The sequence below is a fragment of the Ostrea edulis genome, chromosome 4 (assembly GCF_947568905.1).
Source record: "Ostrea edulis chromosome 4, xbOstEdul1.1, whole genome shotgun sequence".
Taxonomy (NCBI): Eukaryota; Metazoa; Mollusca; class Bivalvia; order Ostreida; family Ostreidae; genus Ostrea; species Ostrea edulis.
Window position 1 is genome coordinate 13,679,341 of NC_079167.1, and position 24,562 is coordinate 13,703,902.

A 24,562-nucleotide genomic window follows, 5' to 3' on the forward strand; every position below is an offset into this window, starting at 1 on the left:
GTCTGCATAAGGCTTACATTTTCTAGATGGATTCCCAGAATATTTTAATCAATGCATTATACAGTAAAACAGGCCTAAAGCAAAGTGCTGGGTACAAACAATTTTGATTTATTATAAACATAAGTCATTATATCCAATAAGTTCATAATAATTTTTTATAAAAAATACAGGGAATGAAAATCACTTTGCTGAAAGCGTTGATTCATTGTAAACGTGTTTGCTGTAAACCATGTTTTACTGAATTGATAATTCATTTGATGGCATGGTCTGTGAAAAAAAGGCTCTTCCATATATATGCTTTATTATTTGAAATATTTTTTTTCAATTTTGAATAGTTACAAGAAATGGCCAAAATAATATGCAGGGATTTGAAATTGTCATGTCAAATACTAGTGACGTAGGAAGCAATGTTTGCTATAATCAGACCCAGCTATTCAGTGACAGTGGAAGAATTGACACTTCCTGTCGAGGGTTAGCCAAAAATGTGTTTGTCCGCAAGAGATCACCTCCGTACTTTCTGTCCATCTGCGAAATTGAAATATACGGTAAGAATTTGATACATTGTCTCCATGGATATTAAAATTACATGTGTGTTTTAAGTATGGATAAAATCAATTTCCAAAGAGAAAGATCTCATCACATAGTGAACAAGTATGATATAATTAAAACCAGTTCTTTTATATACTGCCTACTTTTATTTTACCCACAGAAGTGTAGTACTCTGGGTGAAATTTTGAGGTAGACCAGAAAGCTATAGATACAGGTCCACCCATTATAAAGCTTTCAACTTACAGCGCAATGTATTTTGCACATAGTGTAAGTGTTATATAAGGGTTGGAGATACTAAGATTAAAATGCAGAAAGAAAGCGTAGTTGGGACTTCCGACTTGCTGTGACATATCAATGATATTCGAGATATTGATGTTCAAGAATCCAAAGGTCAACTGTATATTGATAAATCAGTGGTAAAAAAATAAAGGTTTTGTGAGAGAGGCTCCTTATGGAATTGACATTGATTAATGTTGGTATCAATTAACCAGTAGTGTATGATTAGTAAACAAAATGACTTGATTGCAACAGCAAATATCTACAAGAAAGGGAGCTTGGAATTTCATGTACTCTAGCTGATTTTTCTTGCATATGAATAAAAGTTTTCAATATTTGTACAAAATCAAATCATGTTTGACTTATTTTAAAAGACACCGTTTTGCTTTAGGTAGACTGTTTTTATACCATCACCAAATTCCTGCAGGTACTTTTCATATAAAAACATCATTCAATCACCCAGATTACTATTGTAAATAGTTATACTGAAAATCCCAGATTTCAAAGACATATGTAATGTTGGGATTTTGTTAAATGTGACTTTCATTGTTGTAAGCTATTTCCATGGTAATGTTTGAATGTGTTGAGGGATTGGGATAGGTTACAATGATTATATACAACTTGTTGTAAGCTGTTTCCATGGGAGTGTTTGAATGTGTTGAGGGATTGGGATAGGTTACAATGATTATATACAACTTGTTGTAAGCTGTTTCCATGGTAGCGTTTGGATGTGTTGAGGGATTGGGATAGGTTACAATGATTACATACAACTTGTTGTAAGCTGTTTTATGGTAGTGTTTGAATGTGTTGAGGGATTGGGATAGGTTACAATGATTACATACAACTTGTCCTGTATGGGGTGTGTGCCAGTGTAATGCAGAAGCAACCTCCGCAGTTTTTAAAAATTTTACATGTTAAACAAAAACACTACTATTAATTGTGATGAATGGTTCCTGACCAGAACATTTCGTCAAGACATCCAAGGTGTATAAAAGGGTATATGTGTTAATTGATGCACTAATTTTGTAGACATAGTTTTAGATGAATATATATCCTACTATTTGTATAATTGCCTTATTCCAAGGATAACCCATGAAAGTCTAATGATTGACTTATATCCGCTGTCACAACACTATAGTTATATTTATGTAAGATGCTGAACATAGACAATAATTAGAAATGCATTTGTTTTAAGAGCACACTGTAGTGTGGATGCACATGTGCAAGTCATGATTAAACAATAGATCTAGTAAAACAAAAAATCATTCTCAGACATTTTCTTTGATTTCCCCATTAGGTGGTTTACTTCTAACTGCATAATTTGAATCTTGTTTTGTTTTTAATTCTTTTGACAAAACCTGGCAATGAATTCCAAACTTAGATTGCATGGTAGTAAAAGGTATTACTTTCCATTTTCTGAACTCTAGGTACATAAATATTTGTTTCTCATGTATTCTCGACATTTATTTGTGAAATATGTTGAAAACATGGTAAATAAAAAGCCTTAGCTGACTCGCTCTACTTTTAGTATTTAAAAAACCAATTAAGGTAGCTCGATCACTACACTAAAGCTTATACTCTGTATGACACCACATCACAAGATGGCGATTTAAACATTTTGTGAAATTATTTGTATCGATCGATTGATTTGTCTATCATCGTAGCTCAGTGGTTAAAGCATTGGGCTGGTGAACTGCAGATCTCGAGTTCAAATCCCCCAGAGTCTTTTGTTCACATGTGTTGACATGATTTTTTGAAAATCATGTTTTTATCCAAATTTGTTTATTTTTTGCCTTTTTGGCATAATCATACCTATTGTATATCATCATACCTTTTATAATTAAATCAATTTGTACTGATTTGAGAAACTATTTCTGGGTGTAGTGAGCCACCTTAAGTTTTTCAAAACTTGTAGGAGAACGGTACCTGTACTTTCCAGATGATTGTATATGACTACATGTAATCTTGTTAGTAACTTTTATGTTCTTCAGTGTGCCAGGAGGGATTTTGGGGGAAACAGTGTCAGATCCCCTGTAACTGTGCCAATAAGGAGAAATGTGACCCTAACAATGGAGTGTGTCGCGGGGGCTGCTACCCAGGAACCACCTGTAAATCACCTCTCAGTGGTAAGTTATACCAATTGTACATGAAAACAGAATGCTTATCATATATTCATTTATAATGTATGCAGTCATATTACAGTTATTTTATTTTATATTATTGTGTTTAAAATTTCTGGTGAGAGTTATTGCCCTTTATACATTTTGGGAGATGTTGGGTGGTATTTATATACTAAATGGCCTATAAACTTGATGAACACAATATTAAGGAGGCAATCTATATTACTAGAACTGGTACATATGTTGCCTTTAGCCTAAATTATGAAGCAAAATGACCAGTTGTAATTTGTAATTGTAACCAATTTTATCAATTAGATTTCTTTCATATCAAATGTCTGTTTCAAAGTATATATATATCATTATATTATATACTTTCAATTTCATCTCTTCTTTTTTCTTTAAAAGTTTGTGGGCATATATCACATGATATATGCCCGGAAAAATTCCGGCCCGCAAACATTACGTCACAATCAAATTTCTACGCCGTTAATTTTCAAATTTTTCGTGTTTTTCATCTTTTACTCAGTTAAACCAATAAAGTTATTGTTAAAAATAAAATTATTGTTAGTTTCTAAATGAAATTGAAAGTATATAATAAAAAGGTTATAGACTTTGTATGGGAAATATGACGACCTCGTTTTTTGTCGCGAACGGACCTCGCAAGCTCGGTCCGTCTACGCGCCAAAAAACTCGGTCGTCATATTTTCCCATACAAAGTCTATAACCTATAATTATTTGATGAGCAGGTTCATAATAATCTGACATTTTGTTTTTAAAAAAATGACATAATAGAATTATAAATTTACTGTGGACAAGAAATAAACTGAACAGAAGAGAAGTGTGTGTGGAATTGTTGAAACACAGTACATTTAAGTGTCTGAGAATCAATTCTAACTATGCATAGGGAAATATTTGAGTGACTGTCGTATTTATATGAGGGATAGTACAGGGGGCCTTCTTCCTATTTTGAAGTTTGATTTACGTAACGTTTATGTCATACTGGTAATTTTATTTCCTTTGCGAGGTCTCCTGAATCACTCAAAAAATAAACAGCTGGCTGGTGTACTGTTGTCAGTACATGTATTCGTGCAAAACTGTTTTTCCTACTATTCATATTTCAGGAAACTATGACATTTTGGTAAACATACAGTATGTAAGAAAATTTATTAATTTAGAATTGATTCGAAGTACTGCTCTGATTAAATTTAAAAAGTTTTTTTTTTCATTTAGTTGAAAGTAATTGGACAATGACATCGTTTTTTTGTTGGACTTGTAATCAATTTCTCCAAGTTGTAGTAGGATATGATTTAGTTAGAATGAGGCATTCATTGTTCTATATTTACATTCACTGTGTGTCTTCTGCTTAATTATTTGTTTGGGAACAAATTGTTTTTCTCTGTTTCTTGTTCTTAAGATTTTTCTCCAGTACTTTTTTTTGTCTGTAAGTGTTCTCAGATACTACACAGGGCATTAAGATGAAACCTTTTTAGGATGACAGTTTAGCATTTGTATATGTGCATAAGGACTTGTTTGAACGAACATCATGTGCCTTGGGTCTTTGGTACACTGACTTTGGAATCAGTATAACTTTTTATGTCTCTATAATCAGAGATTCGTAGGCATGTCATTTTTGGTCTGTCTGACTGTATACAAAAATGTTAACCATCTCCGCTTAGTGTCAGGACTTTCATATTTCACATGTGTATTCCTTGTGACAAGACCTTTCTTTTGTTTGGGACTAAAAGTTTTGACCTCATGACCTTCACCTTGCACTTTGACCTACTTTTGAAAAACTGTGAACTTTGCCATAACTTTTGAACACTCAGTGCTAGGGCTTTCATATTGTATATGTGTATTCCTTGTTGCTAGACATCTCTTTTGGTACCTAAATGTTTGATTTTGACCTCATGATTTTCATTTTGGGCCTTGACCTACTTTTGAGAAGCTGTAAACTTGGCCATATCTTTTGAACACTTAGTTCTAGGACTTTCATAGATGACCAGTGCATATATGCCGGGCCTTAATTTACACTAATACTGACAGCCAGTATATGGTGAACTTCTAACAACTCTAGGTAGTACATGGATCAGACATGCAGTTATAAGATAGGGGTGTTAACTACCATTACTCAACGCTTTGGTTGCTGAATGGCCTTTATTTTCCCAGGTAACTGACGAATAAGTTAAAGTTTGTGACTAGAATAATTCATTAATGCTTGTAACTTTGATACAGACTACTGGACTTGCTTCAGATGCTAAATTTAAGCAATATTTTCTGAACAGCACTGAGTGCCCTTACTAACATCTTAATTTGACTTATTCAGGGTTTGACACAAAGGCACGTCCGACCGATCGAGTCTACTAAGTGATGGGTCCGGTCGAGTAAAATGTCAATTTACTAGTCCGACTGGTCGTGTTAAAAAAATAAACAAGAAACTTTACTTTAAACCGTAAGATATTTTATTCTTAACTAAAAGAAAATAACTGTAAAGAGTTGGCAAGCAATCTTGAACCGTGTGATGGAATAATCTCTATTTTTAGCTCTTCTGAGCCGAAGGCTCAAAGAGCTAATCATATGGCCATGTGTCTGGTGTGCGGTGTGCGTCAACTTTTTGGAAAAAGGGCTATATCTCAAGAACTCCTTGGCAAATGTTTGTCAAATTTGTCACAGGGTATCCTTGGCCCAAGGGCTTTCATTTGTACTAAAACTAGGACTGTGACCCTTTAACAAGAGAAAATAGTTAGGAAAATGCAAACAAAAGTAGTGGTTGCTAAAAAATCTTCTTCTCAAGAACCACTGGGCAAATTATCACCAAACTTATGCATAAGGATGATGATAGGTTGTAGATATAAAATTGTTCAAGGCATCATCCTGGGGCAAAGGGTGTGGTCTCAAGGTCACTTCAAAGTTGACCTTAAATTTTGTTTTGTTAAAACTTTGATATTTTGCTTAATATAAGGACTAGGATCATCAAAGTTTGTCAGTTGATGCATCTTAGGACCTAATATCATGTTGTTTCAAAAGTAGGTCATGGTGACCTACTTTTTGAATTTCGCAGGTGATTATTATTAAATGGATTTTGATGCATATCTTGGACACTCTTGAGCCTATGATCATAAAAAGTTGTCAGTTTATGGATCATGGGACCTTGAACTGTGTCATGTGAAAAGTATGTCAATATGACCTACATTCTGAATTTTATGGCTAATCATTTATGAATACATTTTAGGTTGTTATTTCAGATACCGAGAGGTTTAGAATCATCAAACCTTGTAAATTGATGCATCTAGAGACCTCAAAACATATTTATTAAAAAAAGTAGGTCACAGTGACCTACTTTTTGAATTTTACAGATGTTCAAATTTCACATTTCAATTTTAGATGCATATTTTGGACACTATATAAATGAAAGCTAGGATCATCAAACTTTGTCAGTTGATGCATCGTTTGTTGACCAAAAAGTTGGTCACCGTGACCTACTTTTGGAATTTGACGGCTGTATTTTAATATTTTAGATACTGTTTGACTTACAATTATCAAACTTTGTCAGTTGATGCATGTTGAGTCTTCAGAGTGTGTTGACTAAAAAGTAGGTCACCGTGACCTATTTTTGGATTTTGACGGCTGTATTTAAATATTTCAGATACTATTTGACTTACAATCATCAAACTTTGTCAGTTGATGGATCTTGAGTCTTCAGAGTGTGTCGACCAAAAAGTAGGTCATTGACCTACTTTTGGAATTTGACGTTTATATCTGAATATTTCAGATACTATTTGACTTCAATTATCAAACTTTGTCAGTTGATGCATCTTGAGTCTTTGGAGTGTGTCGACCAAAAAGTAGGTCGCTGTGGCCTTCTTTTGGAATTTGACGGCTATATTTAAATACTATTTGACTTGTCTGTTGATGCATCTTGAGTCTTTAGTGTGTCGACCAAAAGTAGGTCACTGTGACCTACTTTTGGACAGTCACATTTAAATTTTCAGGTACTATTTGACTTAACATTATCAAACTTTGTTAATTCAGATGAATTTTGGTTAGTGAGAATTTTTGCCTGTTCTACAATGTATCAGAAGAGCGATTCTACGCCCGTGGGCCTCTTGTTATTTCTAATAAATAAGTTACGGTCGATAGTGATATTTTACGACATCTACTTGATGTTAATTTTAAACAGTTTATTTTAATTGACTATAATAAAGTGTTTATCAAGTTAATAAATTACGTGATAAACAGCTATTAATCTGTGTTGACATATGTGTGGGAATGTCTCTATACATTGTATTTAAATACGACATCTAGTCCTCAAGAAAAGACGTCCCAGGAGAAAAAACAAAGGTTCGGAAGAAACAAAGCAGGGCTTATGACATATAGATTAAATAAAAAGCCGGCTGAGGTCATTTTATACTAAATAGACTAAAGAATATCCGTGACGGGTAGAATTTAAAGTAACAGAAAACGTGTTTGAAAATCAAATTGAATGACGAGACATAAGATATTTTTGAGACAATTAAATACGTCCGTTTTGGTTCAAACTTAACGTCTGTCATTTAAATGAAGTATTTAAATATGGAGAAACTCAGTTTTTGTCTGGAAAGTTGGTCAGGGCTAGTGGATATAAAGTCAGGTCTAGTAAAAATCATTTGAAGTAGCCCGACTGGTCTAGTGCTCAAAATAGTAAATGTCAAACCTTGCTTATTCAAAAGATCCCTTTGGAAATCAGCTTTTATAAGATTTAAAAAGCCATCCTTAGGTAGTTGATACAATCATCTGTAGACTATGTCATGCCACTTACATGAATATATAATATATACAATATTTGTCAAGTTGTATAATGCTGGGATTATGTGACTGGTTTCAATCCTCCCCCCTCCCCCCCCCCCCCCCCCCCCCCCTCCCCCCCCCCCCCCCTCTAAATCCTCGGCATTCAGTGGTATTTTATACCTAAATATGAGAATGAAAAAAAGTTAAAGTAGTGTATCACAATTTTATTCTTGACCAAACACATGTATATGGCTGATACATCTAGGAATGTTATAGAATATTTAAATTCTAGGATACAGAGGCTTGATGACCCATGTTTTCTGGATAACTTACCAAATTAAAAATGTTGATGCCTGTGATGATTTTTATAAATTGTATGGGTAATGCTACCTAAAGAACTTAAGTTTGTTTGTATATAATATATATTTTATGTCCCATTCTAGATTTTTTTTAGTCATGTGGATATGTCACCTGAGTGCCACAAATGTTTACCTATAAGCATGGCACTCAGGGCTGTAGTAGTGAGGGCTCTTTGATGTGGCAATACCTATACATAGCATGATATGTCAGTTTTTAAGGTGACATATCTGTAAGACCTGTGACTTTCACTACTGGTGTTGAGACAATCACTACTTATGTTAAACGCATTGGCTAGGTTTGACATGGCTCTGCTATCAAACCTGGGCCTTCTGGTTAAAAACTTTGGTAGAGCGCGCGCCCCTACTTCCCTTCACCTTGCTTGAACTCGCCATCTCAAATGCATACTCTTTCAGAATGGTAACGACAGGATCGAATCATCTATAAAAAATTGATAGAAATCATACACTAGATTCTTCATATGTTCATCATGATCGTATTTTTGGTTCATTGTGCCCTCATACTGTACGAGGAGTTGTTTAGTGTCTATGATGTTTTAAAATTAAGTATTTTTCTTAAATGCTTATATTTAATAAATAATCATTTCAGAAATCCATTGGGCTATGATGTGGTGTAGTATGTGATCATGCCTTGTTGGGGTTTCACAGTATTTGATCACATGACTGCCCCATTTCATATCCCAGCAAAGTTTTTAAAATGGTAATTGATTTCTTCAATGCAATAATTCAATATGTTACTTGTAAAATGCAATTTAATTATTTCATTCATATGATTATATCAACATTTTTTTTTTGCATTATATTATATGATATTATAAACCTCATTGTCTCCTAAAATAGATCTAAAGAAAAATAGCAGTCATCATCAATGATCTAGTAAATAATGAAGCAGGTAGCATGTTGATATTATTCAATCTAAGGTTTTATATAGCACTAATCAAGAACCCATTATCAACCTTGGACTTCGTTTTCAGTCGATACTAGATTCTTAGTGTGATGAAATTATGGATTGACTTCATCAACATGCAATAATTGAATGATATAGCATATATATTGTATGTAACATTTTTTACAAGTCAAATGTGATATACAATATATGGTATCAAATTGCAAAAGTGTGTTACTGGTATCACTTTATTAGCTCTTCTGAGCCAAAGGCTCAAAGAGCTAATGCTATGGCCATTTGTGCGGTGTGAGGTGTGCGGTGTGCGTAAACTTTTTAGAAAAAGGGCTATAACTCAAGAACCCCTTGGCCAATTTTTTTCAAATTTGTTACAGGGTATCATTGGCCCAAGGGCTTTCATACATACTAAATAGAGGGATGTGACCCTTTAACAAGGGGAGATAATCAGGAAAATACAAAAAAAAGTAGTGGTTGCTAAAAAATCTTCTTCTCAAGAACCACAGGGCAGATTATCACGAAACTTACACATAAGGATGAGGATATGTTGTAGATTAAAAATTGTTCAAGGCATTACCCTGGGGCAAAGGGCGTGGTCTCAAGGTCACTTCAAAGTTGACCTAAATTAAAAAATTTTTTAAATTCCTTAAATCTTAGATATTTTAGTCATTATAAGGACTAGGATCATCAAATTTTGACAGTTGATGCATCTTAGGACCTTGTGTCAAGTTGTCTCAAAAGTAGGTCACGGTGACCTACTTTTTGAATTTTGCAGGTATTTATTTTAAAATTAATTTTGATGCATATCTTGGACACTTTGAAGCCTATGATCATCAAACCTTGTCAGTTGGTGGATCATGGGACCTTGAAATGCGTCAACTGAAAAATAGGTCACCGTGACCTACTTTCTGAATTTTATGGCTTATCATTTATAGATATATTTTAAGTTGTTATTTCAAATACCAAGAGGTTTAGAATCATCAAATCTTGTAAGTTGATGCATCTTGAGGCCTTGAAACATATTTATAAAAAAGTAGGTCACAGTGACCTACTTTTTGAATTTTGCAGATATTCAAATTTCACATTTTCAATTTTAGATGCATATTTTGGGCACTGTAAAACCTATACCGAGAGGTTTAGAATCATCAAATCTTGTAAGTTGATGCATCTTGAGGCCTTGAAACATATTTATAAAAAAAGTAGGTCACAGTGACCTACTTTTTGAATTTTGCAGATATTCAAATTTCACATTTTCAATTTTAGATGCATATTTTGGGCACTGTAAAACCTAGGATCATCAAACTTTGTCAGTTGATGCGTCTTCAGTCTTCGGTTTGTGTCGACCAAAAAGTAGGTCACCGTGACCTACTTTTGGTATTTTTACAGCTAAATTACTATATTTCAGACACTATTTGACCTACAATCATTAAACTTTGTCAGTTGATGCATCTTGAGTCTTCGGAGTGTATCGACCAAAAAGTAGGTCACTGTGACCTACTTTTGGCATTTGACAATTATATTTATATATTTCAGTCACTAATTGCCCTACAATCATCAAACTTTGACAGTTGATGCATCTTGAGTCAACGGAGTGTGTCGACCAAAAGTAGGTCACCTTGACCTACTTTTGGAATTTGACGGCTATATTTATATATTTCAGATACTATTTGACCTACAGTCATCAAACTTTGTCAATTGATGGGTCTTGCATGTTCGGAGTTCGCTGACCAAAAAGTAGGTCACCATGACCTACGATTGGAATTTGACAGCTATATTTCAATATTCAGATACTAATTGGCTTAAAATCATCAAACTTTGTCAGTTGATGTTTCTTGGGTTCTCAAAATGTGTAAACCAAAAAGTAGGTCATATTGACCTACTTTTTTGAATTCTTAGGATTTAACTAAAGATTTAGAATACTAAGAGGCTAAGAATAGAAATGGTGGGGTTGTACAATTTATCAGAAGAGCGATTCTAGGCCCTTGGGCCTCTTGTTGTGGTAGTTATAGGATGATGGCATACTGGTGCATTACTTAAGGATTACTACATTTAGGGAATTTTTTGATGATCTTCATTGAGACAAGTTATATGGGTGTTGCCTTAGCCAATGTTTATGTTTCTTGTTTCCTGGTCATGGCAATAGTTATGTATTTCCTTGTTTTTCTGGAAGCTTTCCTCAAAAAAAGGAACACAAATTTAAGATTTTGGCTAACTGTCAAAGTAAGCATGCTTTATCATTAAAAATAAACAACCAATAAATTCGAAGGATATTTAAGTGTTACATGTACTTACTTTGAGAAGGTCTCTGAAGTACCAGGTATTTCAGCATTTTTAAAATTTAATATTAGAACTTTAGTTCAGAATTTATAATATGTGCGACTACTAGTAACTGAATGTGATACACAGAATTTACTTTCATGGATCTTTTTCATTTGTGAAATTTATTGCTTGATGATTTCTATTTGAAATGATAATTATTATTATTATTCATTTATTCATTTATAAAGCGCAAAATTACATATAGTTTCTATAATCATGTATGTGTATACAGTTGAGGTATCAGTCTAATAGGTTTCCTATTGATGTTGAATTGTTAAGGGGAATATTTGGACTTTAAAATATTTTAATGCAGTTTTGTTTTATCAGTGGTGGGGGGTTGGAAAATCTATATGGTTTCCTAGTCAGAAGTAGAATTCTTCCAAAGTTTATCTTAACTGTATTTTACAGTGTTGAAAACAGGAATAATTTAAATACTCGTCAGACCTAACGATTATACATGCAGTCTTAAGTGGAAAGTTTGTTTAAAACATTTAATTTTTAAGGAAATACTGCACATCCTGTTAGTAATCTACATATCTTATTTTGTGTGATGGGATAGGTGTAGTTAAAAATTGTACATCTTTGCATTGTGCTTGAGTTTTCACTTGCCAGCAATTTACTGTTGTGGAATTTGTTTGGTAGTTGTACTTAGCGACCTTGCGATGGACAGAATTAAATTCCTTAATTGTTATGACCTGGGACTTAAGGTCAAAAGATTTTTTTTTTATCATCCTCATCAAAAATAATATTGAAGGTTGAAATCCACCCATTACTTCCTGTGTTTACATTAAGCAATTTGTGAGCAGCGCGTGAGAGATTTCTTCCTGAGCCTCTCCTGGGTTCTCAGATTAATGCCTAGTGAAAGCAAGGTAATATGCTGTAATTTTTTTGTAATTACCTCAATATTTTCTAAGAGGAAACTTCATTTAGTCATGTTCTTGGTTTTCATGGTTTTCATCAGAGCTTTTTGATGAATTAAGAGAATACCATTTTTCTGAACAATGATGAAGGTGAGTCTGCTATTTAATGTATAATCTTGGTATGATAGAATATTTAATGAAGTATATAAATTATTTGAAATGAGTACATGCCAGGATTTAGAAACTATAACTCCTATGTAATATATGTTCATCATCTGGAGTGCTGGCAGGCATAAAGAGAGAATGGGAATACACAGGTATACATGTATTAATACTCCAGGTCAGGTGTAAGACTAGCTGTTTGTTGAAATGCGATTTGTACAGTAATTATGTTAAATATGTCATGAAATTTACACAAAACTAAAATGATTATTAAATTATCCTACTTTTAAAAATGCTCTCATGAAATTTATATAAGTGATTAGTTTACTAAGTGTTGAACATGGGAACTCCCATTTATGAATACAAGGAAGAAAGGAACACTGGTAGGCACTACATTGTTTTGCTTTGTCCATGATAATACCTGCAGGGAAGGAAGAACAGAAAAACAAATAGTTAAAATGTGTTCCATATGAAATAACCAAAAACACCATGCAAAAGTAAATGAAATAAGTTAGATTGCTCTAAATAATCCCATCTCATTAAATATCAATAATTCATATTGTAAGTTATTGTTTAGTTAACCATGACACATTGTCAAGTGTCATGGTTAACTAAACAATAACTTACAAAGTGTCATGGTTAACTAAACAATAACTTACAATGCGTCATGGTTAACTAAACAATAACTTACAAAGTGTCATGGTTAACTAAACAATAACTTACAAAGTGTCATGGTTAACTAAACAATAACTTACAAAGTGTCATGGTTAACTAAACAATAACTTACAAAGTGTCATGGTTAACTAAACAAGACCTTACAATATGAATTGTTGATTTTAATACACTAGTACTCCAATACATCACTGTTGCAGATGCCTTGCCTGCTTATTACTGAAGGAGACATTTTTAAAAAGTTGAGAGCGAATTTGGGATAAAAACTATTTTCTGTCTCACTCATTGCATGTTTCCAAAAGACCACTGCTTGTTGGCAATTTTAATAAATTTTTACCAAGTACCGTAATGAAATGGTATAATAACACTAGATGGAAACCAAATAAACCTTTTAGGGAAAAGTTTATATGCGTATGAAAATTAAAGACTAAGCTTAATTTGAAAATGAATCGCATAACAGAATGCTTTAATATATGTAATGTTAGTCACTTGTATTAAATTCAATATCTGGTCTTAAAAAGAATATGTGTGTACACTCTGTAAATTATTAAAAAGATCTAATACAATAATCATTGTAAATGTAACCTTTGGAAACAAGTCTTCCATTCTATACAGTCCTCTTATTGTGCCAATTCAAGTAACAAAATGTAAGAAACTCAGCTCAATAAGAGATAGTTGTCTGTCAATTTATCTCTGTTTGTATGATTTTAAGTAAGCCTGCACTTAAAATGCCAAGAATCGATGAATAGCCATTTTGGAACTTTTGCAAAATATCTGATTTTCTAAATTTCAGATTTGGAGGCTCTTGTCTCCCAGTCAGCAATGTCAGTAGTATACTATTTGTTGCACAGAATAAAATGATATGTTCTATACCATTAATCTTACTTAATCATACTGGATGTCTGATTTGGTCATAAATTGTATATAAATCAAACCTGGGATAAAAATTAGGTCAAGTTGTAGATGATTTTCTGTATAGTTTCTTAAAATTGACACTTCTGAAGAATATATTGGATTAGAATTCAAGAAAATCCAGCACCACTTGTAAAACTTTTACAATGCTTTGCTCTAGTATCTTGACCTAAACTACACAAATCCAATTCATTGCCTCTATGTCAAAAGAAAGCTAGATCAATGTATATTACTCTTACAGCCAGTAGTTATAAACTAATAAAGATTAAGTTAAACATTTCCAGCTTCCAACTCTCTCTGTATTATACATAAATAAACCTTCCGACACTGGCTGCAGCACAATGAGAGGGATGAGAAAAGGATTGGCAGGCAAAATCAGCTGTATGTGTGTTAAATATCAGTGCAAGTTTGTGTATTGGGTAATAATGGGGTAAAAACTTCCTCTTTTCATATCTTTTTTGTCATTGTGTAAATCGTGTATTACTATAATAGTTATATTTTCATATAACTGCACTAATATCTGACTAGGTCAGTATGAATGGTATATTGGAGAAAATTATTTGGTTCTCTATCTGTTATTGTTTAACATGAGTAAAATATTTAGCTATAATTTTTGTGAATTAGCTAATGGTACCTTGACTGTGAGTGCCTGATACCTCACCTAATTATAACTTCAAGGGGTAGGTTTCTTTTATGCTGCTCCTAGCTGAGGGTCATTACTGAGACAATTAACAGATTTATGAAGCACTGGCCCTCATGAAATCACCTATTTCACCATCTGGATCACGAAATTTACCACAGACACTTAACAGTTTGAATGACCTGCAAGGTGTGTCAAATTCTAGCTATAGACCAACTTTGCTAGAGTGTTACTATTGAGAATATCACAGAATCACAATAACATTTAAGTATGATTTCTAGTAATTTTGTAACAGTAATGCATGATGAGGAGAATACTGTTATTTTTTCTCTGGAATTTGTAAAGGATATGAAAGTCATAAAGGATGAAATTATTTTTCTACACATGTCTAGAACAGTTAACTTATATGAAATTGAAGGTAATTTTTCGACTTTTGGTGAACTTTAATCTGTTAAATTGATATGCATGTCAGGTTATTTATATATTTATTGACCCGTGTTGAGTAATATTCAAGCCAAGGATATACAGATCAAGGTAATGTGAACTAGGCTTGCAAGGTTGATATTACCAATATACATGGCAAAGGCTAAGATATTACTTGATATTGTTCCTTAGACACCACATATTATTGATCATATACCGTTGAACAAGTTTATAATTCAGGTATATACTTTATAATCAAAGGATTTGTTGTTTGTAATGATGCAATATATATCACATATGCAACTGATACACTACTTCTGTGATGTTGCAGAGATTGTAAGTTGATTTCACATTCTGCCAGTGCATGTGCAGTTGCACATTGATACAATTTTACAGATATCATGTAACACTCTATAGACCAATGAAAATCAGTGATACATTAATAATACTTAAATTATTTTAATATCATCTCCATTTGCCCATTTGTCTTTATCCCCCCCCCCCCCCCCCCCTGTTTTATAAGACTCAGTATCAAACCTTGTCAGTGGCCCAAAAGTAGGTTGTGATGACTTAATTTTGAATACAATGATTGTGCATATAAGTATTAAACTGATCTGTATTGATACTAGTATGGTGCAGACTTAATTCACTTAACAATTGAATTGTATTAAAAGCCTTGAGATCATTAGAGTGGGTTAGGGATGCATAGTCACAATTCAGAATTAAACTCTTATTCCCTATATCCACTGGAGTGTAAAGATACCCCAGACCATTCTCCAGACTCGGCCCGGGTCCAGCTGTAGATCAGATTTCTGTGAAAACCCACATTCTCATTTAGCAGTATGTTGCTGCCCTCCAAAAACTTTGAGGAAGAGTTTATTTGTCTTCATTGTCTTTTATAGAGAGAGGGAAGTTACATGTTTAAGGTGTAAAGTACATTTACAGCCCCCTTGCAGTTGCACGAGTGAATTACAATTAATGTCTTTGTTTTAGGTCAGGTTAAGTATTTTTACAAAAATGATTTCAGTCAGTAAGGCCTTATAGCCTTTGTTTTGGTGACTACTTCCTTGATTACTTGATTTCAACCACACACCTCTAAAGGATTTCCTCCTCTGGTACTTATAGTATTAGGTATAAACAGTAAAATATAAGAAGGGATCAGAGGATATTTGTGGGGAAACACTGGTGAGTCATTTATAACTACAATTGTCCGTGTTTGGTTAGTAAAGTGGTCACTGGATGGGTCATTCCTTTCTTTCTTAGTCATTATAACTGTCATATTTTAAGAGGTTCATATAAAATTTGTTAGCGAAATTGGTAGTTAAAATTTGTATGAATAAAATAATGTTTACCGAATTGTCAGATGCTTTTTAGATTTTAAAAAGAATTAATATTTCAAAGATCTGTTAATTATCAGATTATCATCCACTGGATGTCAGTTCTCGCTCAGTATATGGGAAAAGGATGTTGATTCTTTCTTGGTAATGAAGAAAATCTTCCCTTGGACACTTCCTAGTGATTATGATATGGAACTTTAATTCAGAAACCAAGTAGTTTTGAACTATCCTGTGTAGACAGTTACAATCACCAGTAGTAGACAAGAGTTCTGACAAACTCTACAGTACACCACACGCTGCTCCTCAGGGAGACTGTGTCTGTCAATTTGTGTCTGCCTGCCTGTCTGTCATTTTGTGAACTATGTAAGTGTCATTTCTCATGATCACTCACTCTGTTTCAAGCATACATGTCAAGTTTTCAGCTAAGATCGATGTATGGTGTGTAATTTTGGCAGAAAATTTTCATTGATATAATTTTTCTGTCTTTACCCCCTCCCCTCCCCAGTAATTTATTTGTCTCGGTTTGCAGTAGTAAAATGTCTTATATGTACTATACACTATGACTATTGGATTTGGGAGAGAGGCATTGGTCATTTGGAGTGGGTGGGGGTGAAGTAGTTTTTTTTATTTGATATGGGGAATAGTGAGATATTGTTTTCAAAATTGAAGACATTGAATAATATACTAATTGTTAATTATCTTTGTCAGATTAGTGAAGAAGCTAGTGTCTATGGATGGAAAGAGAGAAAAATGAATTCATTCAACATTGTTCATTCATTCAGCCAATTACTAGCTATAGGTCTCATTACATTGACAGGCATGGTTATGAATCAGCTAATTAGTCATTATAGGGATTTCATGGTGAAAAAATTGCATACCTATGTATGTGAATGGATTACAGATGGTGATGCTTTTTCGAAAGTAAGAATTGTTTTGTATTTAGAATTTTACAGAGCACAAGTTAGAATTTATTTGTACATGTTTGGAAGTGGTAACAACATGCATAAAAGGGAGCTAGGTCAAAAGCATACATGATTGTCAAGTACAATTGTAGTTTATAAATATACACAACAGGTGGTTGTAGATCCTCTCTTAACTCCCATGTGTTCACATACAATGACAGGAATGCATATAAGGTCTGAAACAGTTGTCTATATTGATCTCTTGTATTATATTCTATCATTTTGAAATAGTACAAAATATTTTAAAAAGTCTACAAATATCATAACTTATCATAAACTACTTTAGAAAATGTTATTAAACTTATCTTGCTTCGTGCTCATTTTGCTTGTTTATATCCTCCAACATTTTGGACAATTTTTAACAATTGAGAATTTTTGTCACTTCTATGTCACAAAAATGTCACGATTATGATATTTCCTTATTTTTGACCAGAATTGTATAATTCATCAATACAACACAATGTTTCGTTCTTCAGGATTATTTTTGTTCTGCTTTGAAGTGAAGGAATTTTAAACATGAAGTGTAATATTTGATATATCTATTAAATCCATTCCCTGATTAACAAACAGATCTATACATAATTATTCCAAGACTATAAGAATATCAATTATTGTAATTCACATTTCCCCATAAAAGAATAGTTTTAGAAGAACACCAAATTTATAAACAGCTAGTGTAATGGGAACCTTTTTAGAAATTACCAGAATGATCGTATGCATACATTTGAAGATTCAGAATTCTTAAAGGCCATCAACAGGAAATGTACTGGCGTCTCTGCAATATTAAAGTATTCATAAATTGAATATAATTTTCCCAGGCGTATTAAGCTGATGTATGTATATTTTGAGTTCTAAAAGTGCAAATTTACTTTCAACCAATTATTGTATCTTTGCATTGATCTGGGGAGGATATCCTTTGTTACACTTATATACCACTAGGGCAATAGAGAAAATTCAAAATTAGTAGGAAAAAAACAACACAATATACTAGTGTTTTAAGATATATTTAGGGATGGGATTTATTTTTAGTGTCTGTTTAATGGAGTAATACATGTGAATGGTGTAGTAGGTCACATGTGAATGGTGCATAACAAAAGTTGAGTAACAGATACGTACAAGGCAAAATCATGTTTATAAATATCTTTACAGCCATTTTCAAGCTTGTATTTTGGATTTTGGAACTGGTAGATTTGAACAATATTGAATGTTGCTCATGAATGAGCTTCCAGTATAGCTGTACATATGATAACTCAAATAATCATGAACCCAGGAATATAGCTGTATATATAATAACTCAAATAATCATGAACCCAAGAATATAGCTGTACATATAATAACTCAAATAATCATGAACCCAGGAATATAGCTGTATATATAATAACTCAAATAACCATGAACCCAGGAATATAGCTGTAAATATGATAACTCAAATAACCATGAACCCAGGAATATAGCTGTATACATATAATAACTCAAATAATCATGAACCCAGGAATATAGCTGTATACATATGATAACTTAAATAATCATGAACCCAGGAATATAGCTGTATACATATGATAACTCAAATAATCATGAACCCAAGAATATAGCTGTACATATGATAACTCAAATAATCATGAACCCAGGAATATAGCTGTATATATGATAACTTAAATAATCATGAACCCAGGAATATAGCTGTATATATGATAACTTAAATAATCATGAACCCAGGAATATAGCTGTATATATTGCTCCAGTGAAGGTAAATGACAATGTCTCACGGGACATATGGATTTGAATAGCATGATTATAGTTAACCTTACAAATAAACTGATTATAATTACCATGGATGACATCATCTTTTACAGTATTTACATCAGCTGGCAGTATATGGTTGTACTCAATTTCTAGCAAAAAATGCATTTTAAAGAAGCGACCTAATGATCGTCTCAAAAATGACCTTGCAGTGATTTAGACAATGTGAAAAATGCTGGCCTTGTACAAATTCTAATTAGATTTATTGTACTTGGTAGCCTTAAGCTTGTAACTTGTACATTGAAGTTTTTGATCCATTAGAAACCATTACGATCATGATGGAAAATCAAATAGTTGACTGATAAACAACACAGAGTGAGATAATGACCTTATAGTGTGTAAACAGGCTGAGTAGTACAACAAATGATTCACACTTGGATGCAGAACACAGATTACAACATTGTTTAGATTTTCTGTCAGAGTTTGTCTACTGAACTATCCTTTTTTTTTTTGTTAAGCACAATATGATGGAGGTCTGTCTAAGGTGACAACAGACCCTGTCTCCACAAGCAATGAAAGTGAACCAACCACTGAAGATAAAATGAGTACTGAATCAAATTCTATAACCTCACCTATAACCACTGCAAGCACTTCAACTGCAACAAGTGTGGCCACCACTGGAACAACCTCTGGTAGCATGACAAGTGTGGCCACCACTGGAACAACCTCTGGTAGCATGACAAGTGTGGCCACCACTGGAACAACCTCTGGTAGCATAACAAGTGTGGCCACCACTGGAACAACCTCTGGTAGCATGGCCACCACTGGAACAACCTCTGGTAGCATAACAAGTGTGGCCACCACTGGAACAACCTCTGGTAGCATGACAAGTGTGGCCACCACTGGAACAACCTCTGGTAGCATGACAAGTGTGGCCACCACTGGAACAACCTCTGGTAGCATAACAAGTGTGGCCACCACTGGAACAACCTCTGGTAGCATGACAAGTGTTGACACAACCTCAGTGGAAAGTGAAACCACAGCCTCTATGGTGAGTGCCAGTGTGACCGAAGACAAAAATGTCACTAGTGAGATAACAACTGGTGAAAGTTTTCCTACTTCTGAGCTTCAGACCACATTCCTAGTAAGTGATACCACTAATGTGGCTTTCACGGTCAGTAAAAGTACAAGCACAGAAAATCAAGAAACCACCACTGGAAGTCACACCACCACCACAAATAGTGAAATTACCACATCTAGTAATCAAGTAACTAGTGCCCCGAGTTTGGCTACGACTACTGAAGATGGGACTGCATCAACCAGTGGAATTGAAACGTCTAGAAGTCAGATGACAACAGTAGCAACAACAACTAGTTTTCCTATCACCACAGAAAGGAGTGTAACGACACCAACAGAGACTACTGCCTCAGAAGTAACCACAACCTCTGATGTCAGCGTAAGTCCCACTGATGGCATTCTGACGACAGCAATCTCAGCGGACACCCCAAAAGGAAGTCAGTCTACCTCAGCTGAGTTATATATAGTGTCTGCCACATCAGTTACATCTGATGAATCTCTGATGACAGAAACGTCAACATATACATCCACAATGGAGCAAACAACAAGTTCAACAATTGGTATGTCTGAAACTACAGCATCATTTGAGAAACCATCAGAGTCTACAACAATGGAAACTTCAAGTACTTCTCTCACTGAGGAAACAAGTGCTTCTAGTGTGTCTGTAATACCATCAGCTTCGACATCAGAATCAATGACAATGTTGTCCTCAGAATCTACAGTTTCAGCTTCATCTTTAACCTCACCCCAGTTGTCACTATCAACAACAGGAGTTATAAGTACAGAGGTGATAGACACTAATATGACAACTTCAGAAGCACCTTCTACCACTTCTGAAACAATGAAGTCTTCTGAATCAGCAACACAATTATCTGAATCAACAACACAGGTATCTGAATCAACAACACAGTCTTCTGAATCAACAGCACAGCCCTCTGTGTCCTCAACTGTTACAAAAACCTTTTCTGTACATTCAACATCAGAAGAGATCACTGGCCTTACTGGGGCAACTGACACCAGTCAATCAACTACGGAAGTCCCATCCTCTCATGGATCAACCACACAACAAACAGAATTCACAAGCACACGACAAACAGAGGTCACAACCTCACGACAAACAGAGGTCACAACCTCACGAAGTCCAACAACTCAAATAACAGAGAGAACAACAAGTTCAGGGCCAACATCACGACCAACAGAAAGAACAACAGGTCCAACTACACAACAAAGCAGTCAGACAACAACAGTTGCATATAACACAACAGCGCTGCCACCCATTTCCTCCACAACAATGGGGACCCTGCCAGTGCCCACAGGACCAAATGAAGGTGACTGTTTCATTTAGATTCCTTTACACTCTCTACTCATGGAAAGAAATAATGTAAAGGTATTCAGATTTGTGGATTATGATTCCAATAATTTTGTAATGGTTTTCAGTGAGTGCGAGTCCCTTGGTGGCCATTTTAGTTTCCTCCCTCCTGGTGGTTTTCCTCATTCTGGCTGTAGTATTCTCAAGATATTTATTCCTAAAGTAAGTTACACCATGTGTAATGAAATGCTGATAAAGGAATATTCATGAAATAATTCATTTCACAGAATAAATCTGTAGTACTAAGCTTAGAAATAATTAAGAAGTATAGACAATGAAGCTCTGATGAGCATTTATTGAATTTTCTATTGAATTGAAATCTTGTTTTAGGAAAAGAAATCGTCAGAAAATTTCAGATGAAGAAATAGCAAGCAATGATATTGATATGGTGCCATTAACTCCAATTCATAATGGAACCAATGGTGTTTTGATAAAAGGTGAAATCAAGTGAAAATATTAAGAAATCACAATTGATGTTACAAGGATATATGAAATTTGATGATACCCTCTAAAACACTTAATTAAGTTTAAATGTACATTTGTATTTAAGATTTATAAGTAAGAAATATGATCTGATTTCCATTTACTATAATTACACAGAAGACTTGGATGACTCCCTCCCCTATGTATATGATAAGGATGGAGACTTGATATATGCAGGGGGACCACAGGGGTACCCCATACCAGTCAAAGACATTCAAAGTCATGTCATTAAGCTCCAGGAAGAGAACCAGTTTTTTTCTGACTACAAGGTTTGTATGGTATAATATACTATTATATATATCTATATTTACTTTTTTTTGTTCCTACACTCTACACCAGTTTGGGCATTGGAGGTTAACCATGATTTCGCTTTATGTTTTGCTCTATGTACATTATTTTGTCTTGCGCTTTGACTTTGTTATGTATATAAATCATGGTTATTTGCCCAAACTGGTTGTTTTACTTTAACCTAGACAGTGGAGAGATAAAGGAAATTAATACAGCTGTATAATGATTATAGCTGTAGGAGGAGAACTAGTTTACTGCTGACTAACAGTTACTAGTTTCACTAAAAGTTTTATGACTAAGATCAAGATTTAAAATTACTTCAATATCTCTCTAATTTTATTCTTGCCTTAGTACACATATATATTCCGAATCTGAATCAGAAAATGATGCATGTTCATTGTGAATATAATTTGCATACATTCATTAAACATTATCATGCTTCATAGGAATATGTAGATCTAAGTGAGTTTTTTCCCCTGTATGATTAAGACGTAAGAATTTTGTGTGAATGAAGCCACTGTGTGCAAATGATTATAAATATTATACAGTCAATCTGAACACCCCCATGTACAAAGTTATATACAGACTAAAAGGAAGGAGGTGGAATAAATTTCGAACTTTTTAGGTTTTTAGACTTTTTACCTCTTGGTGCATACTTTAGGGTCTGTGTTATAGTAAAATTTTGTTTGACGTAATAATTTGATTAAGGTGGTATATTTCAATGTTATTGATAGAGTCTACCAGATGGAATGTTTTTACCTACAAAGGATAGTAACCTAGATGACAACATGCCCAAAAACCGATATACAAATATGCTGGCTTGTAAGTATTTAATGAAAGTAATTTCAAATCATTTCGTACAGTATTATATATTAAGAAAGTTGGGGTAATTTATGCATTATATAAACTGAAGGGTATAAAAAGTGTAAAAACTGATCCAGTCTACTTTATATCATATAAACTGAGTAGAAATCACTTTCCTTTCTTTACATTGATATACAGAAATCAAAGATGATGTGATTTGATAAAATAATTTCAAAGAAATTTTGGATATTTTATATGACATGGAGCAAATTGCTATTGCAATGGAAATCGGAGAGTTAAATATATTAATGGTGGCATCATTCCTAAGATGTCATATCATTTGCAAGTCTCATAGTAAATTATACAATATAAAGAATATTGATCAAGTCAAAGGAACCAATCAAATTGTATTTTACAATAAGAATGAATTATTTTAGCTTTAAATACAAGCTTATTGAAATTTTCCTCTGTAATAGCAGGATCTGTAATCGTGAGATGTTCACTTACGGTTTCTCCATTGCAGATGATCACTCCAGAGTTAAATTAAAAGGTTTACCTGCTGGACATACAGATTATATTAACGCAAACTATATTGATGTGAGTGTGATCTAGTGCCTAATTCATAATAGCTTTCACAATTTGGAATGGAAAAATACCCCCAAAACCAAGAAGTTGATTTATATATCAATATTGTATTTACAGGGCTTTAAGAAAAAGAAAGCATACATTGCAACACAAGGTATGTGTTAAATTCACATAAATCAGTTCTTCTTCATGATGAAAACTTTATATAAGTCAAATTAACTTCTAAGGACATGTGGTTTTATTTGCTGCAAAAGAGATATAGCTGAGGCCATCCTTTAAAAAAATGTTGATCTGCTTGTAATGTGACCGAGTGGTCACTAAATCAGTCCTTCTCAAATATTTTACTTTGTTTTCGTTTTGCAGAGTTTTTAATGGAATCAGTTGTTGTGTTAGCAACCATCAATTATTGAAATTTCAATTCAAATTATTACTTGTTTCCTGGCAAATTATGAAAAAGTTTCTATGTAATTTTGGATGGGATCAATTTTAACTACTTATTCACTACTGAAATGATGAGTTGCAAGACAGCAAATCCCCCAAATTTTAAGAATGGCCTGACCATCAAGACTTAATTTGGCCCACTGCAATGTTAACAAGGGTGTCTAAAACTTGTAGTTTGCATTATGAGATTTTCGCCAGTTGCCTGACTGGTCTTGGGTGTCTGGTTGTAGTTATGGTTTTCATCTTCATACAACTGTCATTAAATATATGGTTACACTACAACTAAAAATTGATCTTAACACCAGATTTTATCATGTGGTTAGTCACTAGATTATGTTGAGTTATATCAATTTCCAGATCTGGTTATCGCAACTCAAAATCTTTGTTGTTTGGGTTTTTAACGAGGATGTACACTATAGTTATATCTTTTTAGCTCATCAGGACGAATGTCTGTAGAGCTCTTGTCATGAACCAGGTGTTGACGTCACACTTAAGGGGAAA

At 33.7% G+C, this 24,562-nt stretch overlaps 2 protein-coding genes across 6 annotated transcripts in view; both read left to right on the plus strand.

Moving 5' to 3' along the window:
- The window catches only part of LOC125670354 (solute carrier family 17 member 9-like), a 960,148-nt gene that overhangs the window by 464,661 nt on the left and 470,925 nt on the right, over positions 1-24,562 (plus strand). The window lies entirely within an intron of this gene.
- Positions 1-24,562, plus strand: part of LOC125668257 (receptor-type tyrosine-protein phosphatase alpha-like) — a 93,768-nt gene that overhangs the window by 36,716 nt on the left and 32,490 nt on the right. Inside the window, exons 4-12 of one of the 4 annotated variants that reach the window (XM_048902124.2) lie at positions 336-545; positions 2,817-2,951; positions 19,533-21,419; positions 21,529-21,622; positions 21,791-21,897; positions 22,061-22,212; positions 22,966-23,053; positions 23,559-23,632; positions 23,738-23,774. In XM_048902124.2, the coding sequence (XP_048758081.2) occupies positions 336-545; positions 2,817-2,951; positions 19,533-21,419; positions 21,529-21,622; positions 21,791-21,897; positions 22,061-22,212; positions 22,966-23,053; positions 23,559-23,632; positions 23,738-23,774 (2,784 nt within the window). Of the gene's footprint in view, positions 1-335; positions 546-2,816; positions 2,952-11,276; positions 11,305-12,194; positions 12,317-17,211; positions 17,234-19,532; positions 21,420-21,528; positions 21,623-21,790; positions 21,898-22,060; positions 22,213-22,965; positions 23,054-23,558; positions 23,633-23,737; positions 23,775-24,562 lie in introns of those variants that run through there. The other 3 variants (XM_048902130.2, XM_048902128.2, XM_048902129.2) reach the window with 3 other exon arrangements.